We start from the raw sequence: 11,995 nt of genomic DNA, 5'->3' as shown, positions 1-11,995 counted from the left end.
TTTAAAAAACAAAATAAAAAGCAAATTTCAAAAATTTTATACATATTTTTTACAAAAGAGAAGTTGCAAATGCTAATATTCCAAGTCTACATTTATTAAACAGCGCTGGTTCTTTTTTCTTCTTTTCAACGATTACATTCACCCAAAATCTGTCAAAGTTCCTATTCATGGTTGAATAAAAAAAACCAGCAACAACAGACAAATGCCGCGGAAACCATATAGAAAATAAATCCACAGATCTCGAAAATTGGAGACATATAGAGAGAAAGGAACCTCGAACGATCAGATAAAGTGAAGGAAGAACCAACAGAGCCCAACAAAGGCAGAGGATACAAAAGGAGGTTGATGTATAGGATAGTTGTTCTTTGGCAAGCTTCGAGTCTTTTACAGTCCTTTTTTGCAAACATCACCACCTCTGAATCCGGATCTATTAGAAACAAACGTAGAAACACAAGAATATGTCCAATTAGCACATTACACTAAGGTAGTGTTACGGAACTCTAATTTTTAATCAAACACAAAAATGTAATCAAATATTTACGAATTTGAAAATTAATATAAAATCATATAAGAAAAGAGATCTTAAATCCAAATTTTCAAATTCATATTGGCCAAAAAAAAATCCCCGAAATTTCTTGACTTCATGAGAAACATATTTAATAAGGTGAATGCATACCATAAGGCTTCCAAGTGAAAGCATCTTTATAGCGCTGTCCATCGACTTCTATGTCAAGCCTAATAGGTATCAAATTTTCAGCTCGGCCTTCAATTTTGGATCAAAATTAGATAATCAAGCTTTTAATCCTAACAAAATGACACAAATCCTAAATAAAAAGAAGATTTCAGAACGAGGAGCTTACATCCTGAACTTTAAAGGGGCTTTCCATTAAGCTGACGCTGGCAGTTTCATATTGATTCACATAACACTAACTTTCCCTCCCTAATTTTCAACCACCATAAACAGATATATTAAAGTTTTTGAGACACTAAACCTAGGCTAGGCCATATCCAGAAGAACCCTAATTTTTGTTGTTAGCCTCTTTTGAGCTCATAAATCCAATTCACACAGGATTTGAACTTTGAACCATATTAGCATGGATCTCAATTTATGGCCCAAACCACAATAACGATTAAAAAGAGGCTTATATAAAAAATATACCCTAAAATTTCAATAACAATTTAAAATTAAGCCCTTTATCTTTTTATTATCTATCTACACTATATCTACTATATATTAAGGGGCTGACTGAATTAGTATCACCCATCAATCCGATCTCAACTCAATTAAGAAATTACCAAATAATCGGATCATTTTACAAAATAAGAAGCATGCTATGAAGGAATTTTTTATTATAGATATTTTTATATAAAATCTAGAAAAATATACATATAATAGGATTTGAACTCAAGATACAATGATCTTTTGTGAGATGATTTTTTTCACACACATCGTGTGTGTGTGTGTGTGTGTGCGCCATAATCTATAACAAAATCTTTAACTGAGTTGGTATCACCATCAACCAAGTCAAACTGAATCAAGAAATCACCAAATACCCGTTATTCTTACAAAGTTCTATTATTATAAGGGCGTCTTTGTATTTTTATATTTTTATAAAAGAGTTAATGTATATTTTAGCCCCTGAATTTGGCAATTTCTGCCTAATTGGTACCTTGCACCTAACTAGTATCTAAACGTGGAAACCGTTAACCAAGTTGGTATTTTTTTAGGTACCTTGTTAACACTGTTAAATTTTATGTTGGCAGACAATAGAACATTGACACATGTCCTAAAAATTAGAAAAAAAAGAAAAAAGTGTTAATATATACTTTAGCCTTTGAAGTTTGAACTTGGCAACTTGTACCTAACTCGTGAGTAAACTTTTTTCGGACCTAACTAGTACATGAACTTGGAAACCATTAACTAGTACTTGGCCAACGCCATTAAATATTATGCTAACAGCTAATAGTTCTTGAAAATGTTATTGTTTATAAACAGCATAAACTGCCTAATATAATTGATTCTCGTAACATCTAACATACTGTTGAGCAGAAAAAGAAAAGAAAGAATTAGAAATGCATTTATACGTATTATGTCTATTTACCAGCCACTCCTTTCTTCTTTGGCTTTGAGAGCATCCACGTCCTCATTAGATAAAAGGTCAAGAACAGGTTTATAATAATCCCAGTCCTTTCTTTTCCTGATGCAACAGAAAGCAAAAGGCAAACCATAAGTATTTTCTTCTTTTGAATTTTTTTAACGAAGAGAAATGGGTGTAAACATACAGAGCACATAAATTAAAAAGCAACATGAAAATGTAATAATTGCTAGTTAGAAATATGCAGTAACATTAAATGGGAAAATTTAACAAGTGCATGAAAAGGGACACCAAAACCACTAAACCATTTACACAAACTGGAGCTACATCAATGCTTTCAAACTGACAAAATATTTCAATGATTTGGTTGAGAATTAGCTCTATCTCTCTTATCAATAGGACTTCTTACTAGTGTTGTTTCTATCCACTGGACAAAACCAAGAAATAACACTTCACATGCAAAATTATAGAAGATCCTCTTTTAGATAAAACAATTCCATCAAAATGAGTATAGCTGTATGTGTGATAGCATCTACTAGACCAGGAATATCAATGAAGTCAATTATTGCAATTGCTTAAGATACCTTTTTTTAGTTTAGCCTCTAGTTAGCCTTTCTTTTGTATAGGTTATGTATTCCAATTCCATTTTAATATGGAATACAAAAAATAGTGCACAAAGAATGAAATTCTCCCGATGGCTCTATCATAGATAAATAAGAAAAAAAATCTCCAAATCAAATCCATTACATTGTCTTCATTTACTTAACCTTAACTCAAGTGAAAAGGGGGCAAAACCCTTGTTTTTTGCTAATTTAGTCAAAATCAAGTCTGACAATAATAATATTTTATGAAAAGTAATTCATGTATTTTCAAACTAACCCATGTCCCATCTATTATTTGATTGACTAATCCTTTTTATTGTAATGGGTGAAGGGTCAAATGTTTTGGTAATTCCTCATGGCTGGATGAACCAAGATAATTTAAGATCAAAGTTCTAGATTTTTGTTAATCCCTCGCTAAAATAATATCTCGAGGTTTGCAGAGATAACTAGCTATATCTACTGTACACCCATTAACTAGTGTCTTCTGCCAAGGATTTAATTGAAATGCTTTATCCCTAGGAGATATGATATATAATGGAAGACTTAGTTTGACAGTTTTGACAAGGTGGATGTCTTTTAAATCTTTTAATGATTTCAAGAACCTTAAAAGGAAATGCAATGCGTAAGCATGAGTGTACAACTCAGTAGAGAGATGAAGTTGAGAAAAAGTGATGTTCCATTGAATCAAGATAATTTTGGATCAGAGTTCTACATTTATTTCCAAACCAATCCTTTTCCTATATGTTAAATGGTCGGCCTGAGTCACAGAATAATTTCACTTGGACATGGAGCTGTCGAGCAATTTCTAAATTATGACAGCAGAACTTTGGGTTTGGCAGCCTAAAATTGAATATGGATATGGATTTAAACTTTATAAACTTCAATTCTTTTGATTTAAAATTTATGAATTAGAAATTCTCAGTTTTAATGAATCTAGATTTAAGTTCAATCAATATTTTAACTAATCTTAAATTTGTGATGTTTTCTAAATTCTAATATGGAAACAAGTAAAGAGCCCAGCTTATGTCTTTTCAAAGTACTTGATAAAATAAGTATTTTGAAATCTTCGATGGACCTTTTAAATTTGACCCAAACCTAAATAAAACCATTTCTGAACGAAGCATTTGGATTTTGAAATCCAAATCCCAACCCATAAAATACAAGTTTCTAAATGGACCATAACAATTTTTCAAGGCTCAATAGGGAAAATTATTCAGCATGAGATTTACACAGAGAGAGTACCAGACAACACTTGATCTGAAACTGAATAACTTCGTCAAGTCCAGTGCAGCACCACTAGCTTTACTGTGAGAGGGAAAACAGAAAGCAATGTCATCAATAAATAGAACATTGAGGTCTGTGATGATTGGACAAAACCAATGTAACCAAGAAAGAATTGGGGGCGGCAGGAGGTGAAAAAAGCTGAAGTACCAAACCATTCGGATAAGAAAAAAAATCCCTCCTATTTCTGACCATATTACAAGGAAACAACACAAAAACCTGGGAGTGAAATGTTCAGCAGCCCGACGACCCTTTTTGCTTATTCTGTTCTCCCTTGCTGTAGTTACATTTTGAATTGCAATCTAAAAAACACAACATTACAGCGATATAATAACAACCATGCCATATATGCATCAATGGCTAAGATTAAGTAGAAACACATGATAACTACCTCATAAAGTTGCTCCCTAATTGCAAAGGCAATTGCAGGCTGCATAGAGTAAAGAAATCATATAAGAAGATATGTTTTAAAGGCACAGAAACAAAATGAAACAGGCTTGAAAGAGAAATCCTGTACTCTGTTATCTGTTTCTCATCATGTTCAGGTAGGATGAATGTTTTACAAGTATGCATCTAAAATGAATTGCTTACCTCAACTTCAGGGTCTTCAATGCCTAAATCTTTGCAGAGAGTTCTAGCAAATTCTTCAGGATCACTATCAAAGTTGTTCAAGTCCTATAACAAATAAAGATAACAGCAGTCAAACATCTCATTAAGAAATAATTGCATAGCTCATAGAAGATAAATGATGAACAAGCATGAGAAAACACAAGAACATGCATATGATAATGATATTATACAAATTCATTTTCCAATTTTTACCCATAAAAACTGGTCCCTGATAACTGTATGATTGACTTGAAGATCAAGCTGATGAAGTCCATGTGATGGATAAGTAGGAGTTAGAAAACCATTAAAGGAAGATGGTGATATTTATATAAATGTTGTTAGTACTTTATTTATGAAAGACACCTTAATTGGAATGATCTGGTCACCAACGTACATGTCTTGACCTTCATATGATTGAAAGGTGGCAAGCTGTGACTGAAGATAACATGCAAAGTGAAGAATAGGAGAATGATAAGTGCAACTAAAAATCAGCTTTAAAAGTGTCAATTTCTTTTTCTTTTCTTTTTGTTGAACATTGAAATGAGAGAAAAGAAAACAGTTAAGATGACCTGAATGGATTGAACAATTTGCGGAAGGAAACCAGGGGCAAGCTTCAAGTCTTTTACAGTCCTTTTTGCAAACATCACCACCTCTGAATCCGGATCTTTTAGAACAAATATACAAACAAAAGAATACGTGTGCTTAGCAAATTACACTAAGGTAGCGTTAAAGAACTCTAGTTTTTAAATAATAAATCTGAATTCCAGAAATAGTATAATCGTGCAATCAAACACATGAAAATGTAATCAAATATTTAAAAATTTGAAATTTAATATAAGATCATATAACAAAAGAGATCTAAAATCCAAATTTTCAAATTCATATTGGCCAAAAAAAAAATCCCCGAAATTTCTTGATTTCATGAGAAACATATTTAATAAGGTGAATGCATACCATAAGGGTTCCAAGTGAAAGCATCTTTATAGGGCTGTCCATCGACTTCTATGTCAAGCCTAATGGGTATTAAATTTTCAGCTGTCGGCCTTCAATTTTTGGATCAAAATTAGATAATCAAGCTTTTAATCCGAAAAAAATGACACAAATCCTAAATAAAAAGAAGATTTAAGAATGAGGAGCTTACATCCTGAACTTTAGAGGGGCTTTCCATGAAGCTGACGCCGGCGATTTCATATTGATTCACGTAACACAAACTTTCCCTCCCTAATTTTCAACCACCATAAACAGACATATCAAAGATTCTGAGACTCTAAACGATTGCATTCACCCAAAATCTGTCAAAGTTTCTCTTAATGGTTGAATAAAAAAAACCAGCAACAACAGAAAAATGCCGCGAAACCATGTAGAAAATAAATCCACAGATCTCGAAAATTGGAGACATATAGAGAAAGGAACCTCGAACGATCAGATAAAGTGAACTAAGAAACCAAAAGAACCCCGACTTCATGCTATTTACATGCACACAAACAAAATACAACGAAGGCAAAGGATGTAGCAGTTTCAGCGTATTTTCTCACCTACCAAAAAACTCCAACAGAAAATCACCTAAAAGAACTCGAAGCTGCAAAAATAGAGTGCCTATGGAACGATGATGGTGGTGGCCGGTGGAGAAATTTGTGGTATTTTCTTTGTTGCTGTTAGGGGTTTAGAAATTGTTGGAGTGAGTCGAGTGGAGACTTTATTAGTTTTTTAAAATTTTATTTGATGTTTGCAAATAACCATTAACGAAATCAATTAATTATTTAAAAGGAGAATAAATAAATAAATAAATTTAGTTAATATTAATATTAATATTTTTTGATAATTTATTTAATTGATTTTTATGTTTTGAAATTTAAAAGTTGAATAATGAAAAATAAATTTAAAATTTTGGAAAGGGTAAATATGTATAATTTGAAATTTTATAATTTATTATTTTAGTTTATATCGTTTTTCAAGTAACCAAGGTAATCACAATAAAAGTGTAAATATAATGTGGCGTATCCAGTTAACCGACTTTAAAGATTTAATGCTTCAGTGATTAAAATGAAAACATTTTAAAATTAGGTGAAGAAATTGTAAAGATTTCATTTTGAATAATCAAACTAGAAATGACTTAAAAGTTGGATGACTAACTAGGTAGTTTGCTTGTAAGAAGGTGTTGTCGTTAATTTATTTATATTTCAACTTTGTTTGGTTGGTTAATATAATAACATGGGTACAAGTTTATCTCAACTTTGTTTGGTTGGTTAATATGATAACATGGGTATAAGTTAATTCAGTACATCATTACTAAAATGAATGTAAAAACATCATTGCTCTAAAATGGTTGGTTTTAATTTTTATGGGTTAATGATAAATTTAGCCAGTAACGTTTGTATGTTTTATCAAAATAGTTCTAATTGTATTTTTAAGTATTTTTTACCATCAACCTTTATTCTTTTTTCAATCTATTTTTCTAATAAATTTAATAAATAAATTTAAGGTTTCAATTTTTTTCTTTCAAAAGGTTTCAATCTTTCATACATTTGTTTAATAATAAGTTTTTCTACTAAGTTAATTTTTAGATAATTACATTTATTTTATTTGAATTAAGAGTTATTTTAAATTTAATGTAATATTTATTTATTTTATTATTTTCACATGTAATTATCTCATTAAAATATTCCATATATGAAATTCCACATCATCCCCATTAACTTTTTTTAATGGTATTTTCATTAAATTGTTAGAAAAATAGTTTGAAAAAAGAACAAAGGTTGATAGTAAAAAAGCTCAAAAATATAATTAAAGTTATTTTGACAAAACATGCAAACATTAATTTTCCCTAACAAGGAAAAAACTCATATTTTTATCATGATTTGTTAAAAAAAGTTTATTTTATAAATAGAATTTTCTTTTCTTTTCTTTTTTTTTTTTGAATAATGTCACTCTTGAAAACATAAAAATTGGAAGAAGGGAAAAGCTGGTATAAGAAGTTTAGCATGTCAACAAGTGTAAAATTTGTTATCCAAGTTAGGGAAAGATCACTTAACTGGTGCAATATACATATTGACATCGAACTAGAAAGAAATATATTCGAACACAAACATATGCCTCTGGATATTAGTTATCAAAAAATGCAAATGAAATTATCTCAAAATCCATGGTACAGCGGAAGAGACATGGCTACAATGATTGATGAAAGGTATGATTGGCCTTAAGACCAGACCGACACTCTTTACTTCCTACATAACGTGCAAGATATCTGTAGGGGCAGAAAAAATTGCTGAAATCACAAATGTTGCTGGAGATCCTTCGTAATCGGTTAACCCCTCTTGACGTTGTTCGTTGCAGCTCCACCAACCTGCATCGATAGGAGATATGCTAAGAGGGTTTTAACACCAAGTCACAAATGCACCTACATACAGCAAAACGGCCATTCATCAAATTTCTATAAGAACTACACTACTTCCTGAGGCTGCTGAATACACGATGTTATTTTTGGGAATATCATATAGATGTGTTTGAGACGTGTATGCTGAATTATTTACTTCAGGAAGAATGAAGTCTGGATAATAAGGTGAGTTCTGTGCCGAATTGTCCAAGTATCTTCAGATTAGAATTTCTACATCTATCTAACTTTGGTCTGCAACCAAATAACAAGCTATTTAAAGTGAGTTTACAAGAACATATATGCCAACAGATGAGGCAAACCCTGCACTGATTATGTTGTCAATCAATGTCGTTCTCTGACTGGATGTCGCATGCCAACTGCTAAGAATATGGCAACAAGTTGAATGGATGTATAAGACTTCAACTCAACCTGCAATTTCATAACTCAACACATACCGGTGAGTGTAAAACCTGCAATTTCAAGTGAAACGCATCATATAGGACAGCAACAGAAAGTTTCAGTTCACAAGGGTTTGCTTATAATTGAAATTACCAATAGAAAGGAACAGAAACCTGTAATGATATAATATTAGATAAAGAAAAACGGCATTCAATTAGTATGCTGATAAATCAATTGTCCATTCAATCATTCATCCTAGTAAATGAAGATTAACTATGATCCACAAGGGCATCGTCATCTGCCGAAGCAAATGAACCCTTATGGATCCATTTTCTTAGACCTATTAGCTTCTGACTGGCCACCTTGATTCTCAGTATGGGGATTGTCGAAAGGATATCCCTCAGTCGGCCATTTATCAGCACCTGAATCTTCTGCTGCTTGCAAAAACCCCAGATCCCAGACATCAGATAACTCACCAGTTACCCCCAACTCGGGAATGTCATAGGTTTCAAGATTACCCCATAACTCGTTCCTAGAACTAGGCATACCAACAGTAGCATCAAAATCCATGCTCCATACATCTTGTTTAGAAACGCTCTCACTGATAGGAGATGAGAAATATGGGGTGCTTTTCTGCTTCACTAAATCCTCTGGGGAAGATATAAAATACCCTGGATTAACCACTTGTTCCGAACCGATTACATTCTTCCCTTTCAGATCTTGGATTCCCGTGCCTGATGAACCTTCTCCTACCAGCTCTGGGGTTCCAAGAAATCCATGTGCAGTTGCCAACTCATCAGATACAACTACTTCATCATCAACTGGAAATGGAAAGCCTTCAGAACCTAAATCGGTTTCTGCTACTCCCTTGGGTAGATAATCTGGAGATTGTTCAACAGAAGTTGGAATTATATCTGGGGCTGAAGGGGATATAGCGATGTCTCTCCAATCAAGTTTGGAGTACTTCACAATCTGGCCTTCAGCAGGTGTTTCTGAATCGATCAATTCAACCAGCTGGTGCTTGACAAACTTCCTCCGCATCCTCGAAGAACTGATTTCTCCCTGTTCCTTTTTTTGTCTAAGGCGTGCCAAGAAAGCCGGATTCTGGAATAACTTGGCTAAGAAAGAAACCATTTGCTTCTGCCTTTGTTCAGCTGATTGAAGCCTCTGATTCACTACTTCGACATGCCGAGCCGTACCCTGCTGCTCCTGCTGCAGTTCCACTACTTCCTGCATTAACATGCTCTTCTCCTTCCTCAACCTTTCTATTTCACCTTCCACTCCAGACCTCCCTGCTTCAGTAGAAGATCCAAAATAGTTACCAAACTGTTGCGATTGAGGCGACTTACGCCTCTGAATATTCTTCAAAAGATACCTCTTCCCTCGCTGAAAAGCCTCGTTTGCAAATTCCCACTTATCAGTATCGATTTTGCGAAATCCCTGAAAACAGTACACAAGATGATTCAAGAATAAATGGGAGAAACGGGATTGTTCACGAAAACAAGAACATCAAAGGGTATGATTCACATAGGATTTTTCAGAAGGAGCCAAGTTGCACTATATAGATCATCTTCATAACATCAGCTTTCTAAACGAAAGAGAGAGCAATTAAGAAAGAGTTAGAAAAATACAGTAGCAAAATAACAAAGATTCCACTAGAACCCAAATTTCTACCTGCTTCAGGATGGAACTCCCAAGTCCAGCAGAGATTCAGCAAATGAAGCTGACCTCGAAGAAGCTTAACCAAACTTTTTAATAATTTCCACAAATAACAATTCACTTATGCAACATACATCCAATTTTACAGATAAGTCTTACATTTGACCACAATACAAATAAATACATTAGCTTTACACAAGCTCAAAGGAACAAAATACGACAAAACCATAAGATTTGTATATACAAATTCAACATAGGAAATACAATTAACCCTTTTCTCGGATTACAAAATCTTTGTACAACAGTTCGATAATTTACAATATTACAACCAATGTGTACAAATCGGGCTTCTACAATTACAGGTTCCAGTTTACAGATTAAACCTTCAAAAAATAAATACAGAAAACAAAAACAAGCAAACAAACAAACAAGCAAAGAAAGAAAGAGAAACAAATGTTACAAAACCAAATGCCATCAGCGATATATTTTTTTTTATGTAGGCTGTATTATTGCAATAATACCCACATAAGTATTGAGCTGACGAACAAAGCTGGAGAAATTGTTGTGCTTGAAATTCCGAGGAAGTATGAACTTAGAGAATTCGACCGGGTCCCAAACCACGAAGCTCTCTCCCGTCGGACCCCAAGAGATGATCGGATCCAACGACGTGTCCTCCACCAAATCGAACGTTTTCGACAAAAATGGCGGCACTGGATTCCCCTGAAGAATTTCCAAAGGCTGAGGCACGCCACATGAAAACGTTTCCAGTTCCATTAATGAGGAAGAGAAGGGCGACGTTTGGGGTGGGTTTGGAAGGGCATTCTGAGAGCGTTTTTCTTCGTCTGGATTCATTTCGTTTTTTTAAGATAATGAAGAAGGTTTTGGAAAGAGATCCTGGGTTTCAATTCCAAGGTTCGATAAAAATGAAAAAAAATGGGGTGGAAGGGGGGTTTTGAAGGGTTTAAGCCGACAAACTGTTGCTCCAAAGGAAAAAAAATCTTGAAAGGCGGTGAGTGAAACTGGAGGTTCGCCTTAACTGTTGGTGATTTGTACGTGGAAGATTTATAACCCATTTGTTATGGAATCGCTGCTAAAAGAAAAATAAATTTAAAAAAAAATAGAAAGAAAAGAAGCGTCGACTAAAGTTTGGGTTGTTTCCAGGGAGAATTACTTCATCTGGGTTTTGTTTGAAGGATTAAAAAAAAAAAATCAGTGTGGTTGGTTAACTGGTCGGGAGGAAGCAAATGGGGTCCACTGTTGGGGAAGATTTTTTTGTTCCTGAACTGGGTTTGGGCTGGCGTTGATGATTTGAACTAGACTGTGTGATTTTCTGGATGGTCAAAATACTTGGAGACGAAGCTAAGTCCAACAGGCCAATGAAACGAGTGGATTTTTCGTTTAGAACTGCAACAACTGGGGACATGTCTTGTCGTTCAGATTTTGGACCAGTCATATTTTTTATTAGTATTTCAGTATTTATTGTGCACGTGATTGTTTTCTTCAATGTTTTTATGAATTTTCTATTTTCTAGGGGTTTTTTACTAAAAAATATAAAAAAATTTAAAAATTTAAAAATAATACACCTAAAAAATTAATTACGAAAATAGTATAGTCAGGGTGGTTACTCCACTTTGACATGCGGCACCACCCTGATGTGACGGCCATAACAGTAAAAGAAAATTAAAAAGGAAAAAAAAACCTGAAAACGAAAAAAAATAAAAAATGGGTTATGTTGGTGCCAGAGGCGGCACCAGTATTACCCTGACAGAGGCGGTACCGGTGCCAGGTACTTTTCAGTAGATTTGACCCCTCATGCAGAGGGGTTTTGTTTTTTTGTTTCGGGGACCATAATATATGGTCCCCAAGCTTAATTTTCGGGAACAAAGAAGAAGGAGAAAAAGAAAAGAAGGAGAAGAAGAAAAGAAGAGAAGAAGAAAAGAAGAAAAAGAAGGGGAGGAGGAGAAGGAGGCCGGCAG

The 11,995-nt window shown here is 33.8% G+C and overlaps 2 protein-coding genes across 8 annotated transcripts; both read right to left on the bottom strand.

Moving 5' to 3' along the window:
• Window positions 1-6,332, bottom strand: LOC108454095 (chromatin structure-remodeling complex protein BSH-like). 7 transcript variants are annotated; one of them, XR_001866668.2, is made up of 14 exons: window positions 6,124-6,332; window positions 5,730-5,809; window positions 5,543-5,631; window positions 5,158-5,252; window positions 4,952-5,023; window positions 4,802-4,849; window positions 4,571-4,654; window positions 4,371-4,409; window positions 4,199-4,281; window positions 3,941-4,003; window positions 2,103-2,198; window positions 861-940; window positions 677-763; window positions 381-427 (listed from the first exon to the last, which is right to left on the bottom strand). XR_001866668.2 is itself a non-coding variant. In XM_017752414.2 (13 exons), the coding sequence occupies exons 2-13, from the start codon at window positions 5,777-5,779 to the stop codon at window positions 162-164; spliced, it is 1,044 nt and encodes a 347-aa protein (XP_017607903.1). In that variant the 5' UTR covers window positions 5,780-5,809; window positions 6,124-6,332; the 3' UTR covers window positions 1-161. The 7 variants fall into 7 exon arrangements, 5 of the variants coding, with proteins under 5 accessions (XP_017607903.1, XP_017607904.1, XP_017607905.1 ...); XM_017752414.2 differs by lacking the exon at window positions 861-940 and having other exon boundaries at window positions 1-427; window positions 677-735; XM_017752415.2 differs by lacking the exon at window positions 861-940 and having other exon boundaries at window positions 1-427; window positions 677-735; window positions 6,128-6,332.
• Window positions 6,333-7,694: 1,362 nt separating this feature from the next.
• On the bottom strand, window positions 7,695-10,871 carry LOC108455837 (heat stress transcription factor A-3). Its single transcript, XM_053018631.1, has 4 exons — window positions 10,541-10,871; window positions 10,380-10,402; window positions 8,119-9,860; window positions 7,695-7,931 (listed from the first exon to the last, which is right to left on the bottom strand). The coding sequence occupies exons 1-3, from the start codon at window positions 10,869-10,871 to the stop codon at window positions 8,679-8,681; spliced, it is 1,536 nt and encodes a 511-aa protein (XP_052874591.1). The 3' UTR covers window positions 7,695-7,931; window positions 8,119-8,678.
• Window positions 10,872-11,995: the final 1,124 nt, after the last annotated feature.

Source organism: Gossypium arboreum, chromosome 9, assembly GCF_025698485.1.
Source record: "Gossypium arboreum isolate Shixiya-1 chromosome 9, ASM2569848v2, whole genome shotgun sequence".
Taxonomy (NCBI): Eukaryota; Viridiplantae; Streptophyta; class Magnoliopsida; order Malvales; family Malvaceae; genus Gossypium; species Gossypium arboreum.
This window is presented reverse-complemented; position numbering and strand designations above follow the sequence as displayed.

Coding starts and splice junctions, on each gene's coding strand:
- LOC108454095 (XM_017752414.2), bottom strand. CDS start 5,779: ATGAAATCGCCGGCGTCAGCTTCATGGAAAGCCCCTCTAAAGTTCAGG. Junction 5,632..5,729: donor GCCCCTCTAAAGTTCAGGAT/GTAAGCTCCTCA, acceptor CAAAAATTGAAG/GCCGACAGCTGAAAATTTAA. Junction 736..2,102: donor AAAGAAGAAAGGAGTGGCTG/GTAAATAGACAT, acceptor GATACCTATTAG/GCTTGACATAGAAGTCGATG.
- LOC108455837 (XM_053018631.1), bottom strand. CDS start 10,871: ATGAATCCAGACGAAGAAAAACGCTCTCAGAATGCCCTTCCAAACCCA. Junction 10,403..10,540: donor TCAGCTCAATACTTATGTGG/GTATTATTGCAA, acceptor TATTTTTTGAAG/GTTTAATCTGTAAACTGGAA. Junction 9,861..10,379: donor TAATCTGTAAACTGGAACCT/GTAATTGTAGAA, acceptor TGATGTTCTTGT/TTTCGTGAACAATCCCGTTT.